This window comes from Cibotium barometz, chromosome 38 (genome assembly GCF_041138505.1).
Source record: "Cibotium barometz isolate CiBa-2024 chromosome 38, ASM4113850v1, whole genome shotgun sequence".
NCBI lineage: Eukaryota > Viridiplantae > Streptophyta > Polypodiopsida > Cyatheales > Cibotiaceae > Cibotium > Cibotium barometz.
In genome coordinates this window covers 10,657,656-10,664,588 of record NC_141083.1, presented here as the reverse complement: position 1 = coordinate 10,664,588, position 6,933 = coordinate 10,657,656, and the positions used below count along the sequence as shown (strand labels likewise).

Genomic DNA, 6,933 nt, shown 5'->3' with positions numbered 1-6,933 from the left:
TCTCTCCCCTATCTCTTAGATTTGTGTTTCTCTCTAGTTTTTATTTCATGAAATTTAGAAGGTTTAATATGTTTTTCAAAAATTATAAGATTTTCTTCTTTCTCTTCCCCCCTACCCTATTTAGATTGGTGTGTCTCTCTCTATCAAGTTTAATATGTTTTTAAAAAATTATAAGATTTTCTTCTTTCTTTTCCCCCCTACCCTATTTAGATTGGTGTGTCTCTCTATCAGTTAATCAATCAAACTCTCTCTCTCTCTCTCTCTCTCTCTCTCTCTCTCTCTCTCTCGCCCTCTCTCTCTCTCTTCTCTCTCTTCCCCCCTTACCCTATTAGATTGGTGCTCTCTCTATCAGTTAGTCAATTAAACACACACACACACACACACTCTCTCTCTCTCTCTCTTGCTAGCTCTCTCTCTCTATCAGTTAGTCAATTAAACACACACACACACACACACACTTTCTCTCTCTCTAAACACACACACACACACACTCTCTCTCTAAACACACACACACACTCTCTCTCTTGCTCGCTCTCTCTCTCTCTATGAAATTAAAAAACCTCACATTTTTATTTTAAATTGATGACACCTCCTCACATGTCTAAGCTTCTCCTCTCTTTTGAGGTGAGGGATAGTGCTTGTAAGCCTCATGAATATACTAGGAGAAGATTAGACTAAAGGTTTGCACAAGGCTTATAACTTATAGCGTATAGCGCAGTAAGTGGGGGTTGTTCCTCGACTCCAAAAAATTAATGGTCTCTTCGGTTGCAGGCTTTCCTCATTTCACTCGGTATGGTCTCCTCTGTCGCCATAGCCAAGAGCTCCTCTTTTCCTCTGTACTCCTTAGTCCTTACGGTTGTTTTGTTTCTTTCAGCACCATAGCTGCTGGTCTCCGCTGCATGCATTTGGTGGCAAGATGTAAGCGACGAGCTTCCAACTTTGACCTCGCTATGGCAGGGGTGTAGTCTGCTGCAGAAATCCTCGTCACAAACTTCCCTCCACGGCCCGGAAATGGCCTCGTCTTCTACTCTGTTCTCTGTCGTCGCCTTGGCGCTTCTTCTGGCAACAGTGGCGGAGGGGGCGACGGATCCGGCGGATTTCGCCGTGCTGAAAGAGCTTCTGCAGAACGTGGGCGGCATTGCCAAGCTTCCGTCGTGGTCCGGCGATGATCCTTGCGTCAGCAAGTGGGAATACATCCAATGCGACGGGACGTCTGTCATCGGAATTCAGCTGAAGAACACTAAGCTGGTCGGCAAGCTTCCCGCGTCGCTCAACCGGATGGTGAATCTGCAGGCCATTGGGCTGCAGGGGAACAACTTCACCGGGCCTCTTCCATCGCTCAGCGGCCTCTCCCGCTTGCAGACGGCGTATATGGATTTCCAATCCTTCACAACAATCCCTTCCGATTTCTTCCACGGCCTCACCTCCCTCACTTTAATCTCCCTCGATTACTCTTCTTTGAATATATCTTCCGGTGGGTGGTCTCTTCCAACAGATGTAGCCGATCTCCAACAGCTCTCCACCCTCAGCCTCACCGCCACCCATCTCTCTGGCAGCCTGCCAGACTTCATCGCCGCCCTGCCCAATCTGCAGACTGTGCATCTGGCCTACAACTATATCTCTGGCTCTATTCCGGCCTCTTTCTCCACAGCTAGCTTCGTCTCTCTTCAGCTCAACAATCAGCAGGGCCCTAGCCCGCTCACCGGAACCATTGAGCCTGTCGGAACAATGCAGACACTCTCGCAGCTATGGCTTCAAGTGAATGCATTTTCTGGGCCCATTCCGGCAGGTCTCGGCTCCCTCGTTACCCTGAAGGAGTGCAGATTAAACGACAACCAGCTTGTCGGACCCATCCCCGCCACATTCGCCACTTCCAATTCCCTCACCTCCTTCTTCATCCAAGGCAATCATCTGGACGGAGCGCTGCCCAGCATTCCGTCCCTCAATCCGGAAAATTTTTCTTTTGCAGGGAATTTTTTCTGCTCGCAAAAGATCGGCGGCGCTTGTGCGCTCGAAGTGGACGCGCTAATCGCTTTCTTGGGTGGTGTCGGATATCCGCCCAACTTGGCTGTATCGTGGGGCGGCAACGATCCTTGCACCTCGTGGACGGGGATCTCGTGCGACATTGCAACTGGAAAGGTCATCACCATTAACCTTCCTAGCCATAACCTCTCCGGTATCATCTCTCCAGCCGTCGCCAATCTCACCTCCCTGCGGAACCTCATTCTTAACGACAACAAGCTCACCGGAACCATTCCGTCGTCTCTCGCCTCCCTCACTTCGCTCCGTCGCCTGTCACTCCAGAACAACAATTTTTTTGCTCCCGTGCCATCGCTGCCCGGCGTGAATATGGATGTTTCTGGCAATCCTAACATTAGCAGAAATCTCCAACCGGCACTGGCTCCAAACACCCCAACGACAAACAAGCAGCAGCCCGTCACGGCACCCTCTGCTGGAGTGATTGGAAGCGGAGGTTCGCCGACCCGAAGCGACCCGTCGTCATCGTCTACGACGGGCCAACAGGCACAAGAGAAGCCACGCAAACGTTCTATTGTCGGAGTCCTTGCCGGAGGCATTGCCGGAGCCGTGTGCATAGCTTTCTTTGCGGGCATGCTGGCTCTGTTTCTGGTGAAGAAAAAGAAGAAATACAGCAGGGTGCAGAGCCCAAATACAGTAATGGTGCATCCTGCAGGAGGGCCTGACGATCCGGAGGTGGTAAAGTTCACTGTGGGGAGTAGGGTCACCGACTGGACGGAGAGCAGGACGGAGAGCGGCGACGGGGTGCAGATGGTGGAGGCGGGAAATCTGGTAATTTCCATTCAAGTTCTGCGCAATGTGACCAACAATTTCAGCCAGGAGAATGTGCTGGGCAAGGGTGGCTTCGGCGTAGTGTACAAGGGGGAGCTGGACGACGGAACAAAGATTGCCGTCAAGAGGATGGAGGCGTCTGTTGTGAGCAATAAGGGGCTGAAAGAGTTTCAGTCAGAGATTGCCGTATTGACGAAAGTCCGGCACCGGCATCTGGTGGCTTTGTTGGGCTACTGCATTGACGGGAACGAACGGCTACTGGTGTATGAGTACATGCCGCTGGGCCCTCTCAGTCAGCATTTGTTTGAGTTTGGGAAGCTCGGCCTTCCGCCGTTAAGTCTGAAGAGGCGGCTGAGCATAGCATTGGATGTGGCTCGCGGCATGGAGTACCTCCACGGGTTGGCGCACCAGGCGAGCTTCATTCACCGTGACCTCAAGCCGTCCAACATTCTGCTGGGGGACGATTACAGAGCCAAAGTTTCCGACTTCGGCCTCGTCAAACTGGCGACGGAAGACAAAAATTCCGTCGAAACCAGGCTTGCAGGCACGTTCGGCTATCTGGCCCCGGAGTACGCAGGTATTTTCCCGACACCGCTCTGTTTTAGTGTCGTGGGATTGCGTAGAACGGACTTCTATGAACGTATTTTCTGTCGCCTCTTTTTTGGAACAGTTACCGGCCGCGTCACCACCAAATCCGACGTCTTCAGCTTCGGCGTCGTTCTCATGGAGCTCATCACCGGACGGAAAGCTCTCGACGAAACTCAGCCGGAAGAGAGCGCCCACCTCGTCGCATGGTTCCGGCGGATGAGCTCTAAGAATGAAGACTTCTGCCGTGCCATTGATCCCGTACTGGAGGTGACGGGCGAATCGTTGCAGAGCATCCGATCGGTGGCAGAGCTCGCGGGGCATTGCACGACGAGGGAGGCGTGGCACCGACCCGACATGAGCCATGCTGTGAACGTGCTGTCGCCGCTGGTGGAAAAGTGGAAGCCGACGGATGTTGAGGGCGACGAGGGTATCGGCATCGATCTGGACCTGACGCTGCCGCAGGCGCTGAAGAAATGGCAGGCTTACGAGGGAGCGTCCGCGTCGTCGACGTCCGCCTTCTTTTCGCACAACGATCTGGACGACACCAACGGGAGCATGCCAAGCAGGCCGCTTGGCTTTGCGGAGTCCTTCACGTCGAGCGACGGAAGGTAGCTGCGGGGGTAGTAATTTTGTCGTAGGCTAGGGTCGAAGGTCAGGTGCGGCAGGAAAGTCCGTCGAAGGATGAGCTCCGGCAGATAAGTCCGTCATGGTGATAGGAATTGGAGTCCAAGTGGCAAGTGCCACGTGGTATGATTGAAGTAGCGTGGCAGCCACTGGCAGGTGGGTCATGAAAAAGAGCAATATGTTGTTTTTTTTTGGGCTGGCGACGTACACCTGCAAGCTGGCGCCAACACTTCGCGGGCAAAAGCGGTACTTTAAAAAATGTAAATTTTTGTGTGTGTGTGTGTGTGTGTGTGTGTGTGTGTGTTTTTTTTTGGGGGGGGGGGTGCGCGGGCTTAGCATTTGGTCTTTGCCCAAAAGCTTTTAAAATTGCAGCCTTTTGTCACGGAAGCTGTGTGTCGTTTTGAATGTTTGCCTCGTGAGGCGGACCCATCCCATGTGACTGTGAACATAACGGCCGTATGTCGGGAAGGCCGCCCTGCCCCCCTTTCCATGCCAGAGGCTGTTTGTTGCTATGTAACCATACAGGCTGTGGCCTGTATGCTGTATTATTCTATCTCGCTGGCTTCCATCTCTTAGAATCTTTGTTGTCATAGCTTTTCATTTTTGGATAACTGTCCTCACTTTAATAAATTCATGCAACGGAAACTTTCTAACTCGACCATAGAGGCTTGAAAGTTTTGAACGTCTATGGTCGAAAGTTTTGAACGTTCAATGCATGTGTAAACTAGCATGGCAAAGGGGCCATGGATTGTCTTACAAGGGATGCATTTCATTCACAATGACACTTACAAAGCAATACTAAAACCTAGAAAAACTCATAACTAGAAATTACTTAAGAGTTCTTCAAATGTGATTCCATTGGAACTTTTTTTTTAACATGAAGAAAAATCCTAATTAGCTCCCGTTTGTAATGGCTCTATTCCTAGGAACAAAAGTGTTCGTGCACAATCTCACACTAAAATATTCAAGAATTTCCTTTTGGGGATGATAGATGGTGGATGTACAACTCCTTTTTTGGCTATCGAGGGTCACTATATGTTGTCGTTAAGAAAAATGTATACTTCAAACTTCACAAACATGCTAACCCAACCTTTGCGAGTTCCAACCTCCACGCTTCATCCATCGAGATATGCATCTTGAAGTCTTGTATACCTCCTTTTTTGGCTATCGAGGGTCACTATATGTTGTCGTTAAGAAAAATTTGTATTTCAAACTTCACAAACATGCTAACCCAACCTTTGCGAGTTCCAACCTCCACGCTTCATCCATCGAGATATGCAAAATCTCCCTATTAACAATACCTCCATTTTCCTTCTATCCCCCTAAGTTACTATGGATCCATTTCCCAATCTTGGACTAGGTTCCCCTAATGGCAGCAGGGTAATCCCAAAATGCATGCTTCCCATCTGCCAAAGCAGTCTTACATCTAGGGTAGCATCCATTGGTAAAATTTCTCTGCACCAATTTAGAACTAATAGGCAAAGCTCCCATGCACACTCTCCACAGAAAGACCTACGATTTAGTAGGTATTTCATATTGCCTTTCATTTCCTTCTCTACAATTGGAGCTCCAGTTCACTTTCCAGATTCTATTACAATAAATGACATTATCCTCACTCATTCTCAATGCATAGTACAAAGCCTTGGTTGTACCTCTGTCCAACTTGGATCCATTAAACTAGGCCTAGTTCCTTACCCAATACGATTCATCCACTGCCATGGATGTCCAACCTTTCAGTGCCTCATCCAACACATATTTGACAAGTTGTCCTTTCCTATGAGACAAAGCAAGTTCCATTACCAACTACTCAGGCTCCTTTCATCCAACTGATGCTCTATTTGAGAAATTTGAGAATTTTCTCAGTCCTTTGTTGTTCATAGTTTTGGCTATTCTAGGGTCTTGTAAAGCAATGGGAGGGTTAAACTTGTGAGTCCAGCAGATTCCTAGACACAGTAAAGAATTCCTTGAAGCTCTACCACATCCATCCCAAACCATTAATTTCAACATCTCTTTCCATTTTGTGCAAAGCATCCTGAAGAAGAGGGACCTTGTGATCTTGAGAGGGACATGAAAAAACAAATTGTCTTTCCAACCTAGACCTTTTCAGACTCTATCAAAATAGATAGTTGAGCAATCCACTAGTTCTTTTGACATCCTTGTCCAAATTTCCTTCTGCTACTATAGGTAGAAGTAAAGCCAACTTGGCAATTGTATGAGAGGGGAGATGAAGAATACCCAACCCTCCATCACCTTTAGGCAGGCTGAGTCTGTCCCAACAAGCAAGCTAGGGCAATGCCTTTTTATTGGATCTAGCATTCCTCCATACAAAATCTCTTATAGGTTTAACAATCTTCTGCCAATGTCCTTTTCCAAAATCCAATACTAGGCATAAGAACATTATATAGACATTCAAAACAGTGTTGCATATAGCCACCTTATCATGGAAGGAGACTTTGATACCTTCCCATTTCTTGAGTTTTAAAAAGAATCTGTCTAATGCCTAGCCTGTTAGTTGTTTGTTGGTCACCTCAACTCCAAAAGGGACCCCTAAGTACGTAACAATTTGACCCCTCTTCAAAACCTCACACCCCCATCTTTCTAAGTCAAAATCATTGTTCTCACAGAGGCTGATTAATTTAGACTTGTCAATATTACATTTTGAGCTAGAGGCATCTACAAACTCTTGTATAATTCTTAAGGCCAATCTGACATTGTCATTATCGGCTCTCCCATAAAAATTAAAGAATCATTTGCAAAGCATTGAATGACCAGTTGTTCTCCATTGCTTAACTTTAGTCTAGTTACTCTCAACTCAGCAGTAGCAGAGGCATGTTTTAAAGCCACAATCAGGGGGTGAGAAGCTATAGCAGATAATAAAGGAGCAAGAGGACAACCCCGTCTAACTGACCTATT

The 6,933-nt window shown here is 48.0% G+C and overlaps 1 protein-coding gene across 2 annotated transcripts; it reads left to right on the top strand.

Annotated features, from left to right (window-relative positions):
- Positions 1-603: 603 nt before the first annotated feature.
- Positions 604-4,598, top strand: LOC147616334 (receptor-like kinase TMK3). 2 transcript variants are annotated; one of them, XM_086777395.1, is made up of 3 exons: positions 604-790; positions 875-3,385; positions 3,479-4,598. In XM_086777395.1, exons 2-3 carry the CDS (start codon positions 1,012-1,014, stop codon positions 4,006-4,008), a joined length of 2,904 nt encoding a protein of 967 aa, XP_086633521.1. In that variant the 5' UTR covers positions 604-790; positions 875-1,011; the 3' UTR covers positions 4,009-4,598. The 2 variants fall into 2 exon arrangements, with proteins under 2 accessions (XP_086633521.1, XP_086633522.1); XM_086777396.1 differs by lacking the exon at positions 604-790 and having other exon boundaries at positions 865-3,385.
- Positions 4,599-6,933: the final 2,335 nt, after the last annotated feature.

Bases quoted from the DNA above. Each gene is read 5' to 3' on its own strand.
- LOC147616334 (XM_086777395.1), top strand. From the start codon at position 1,012: ATGGCCTCGTCTTCTACTCTGTTCTCTGTCGTCGCCTTGGCGCTTCTT. The intron at 3,386-3,478 runs GTATTTTCCCGA...TTTTTGGAACAG, and splicing joins TCTGGCCCCGGAGTACGCAG to TTACCGGCCGCGTCACCACC.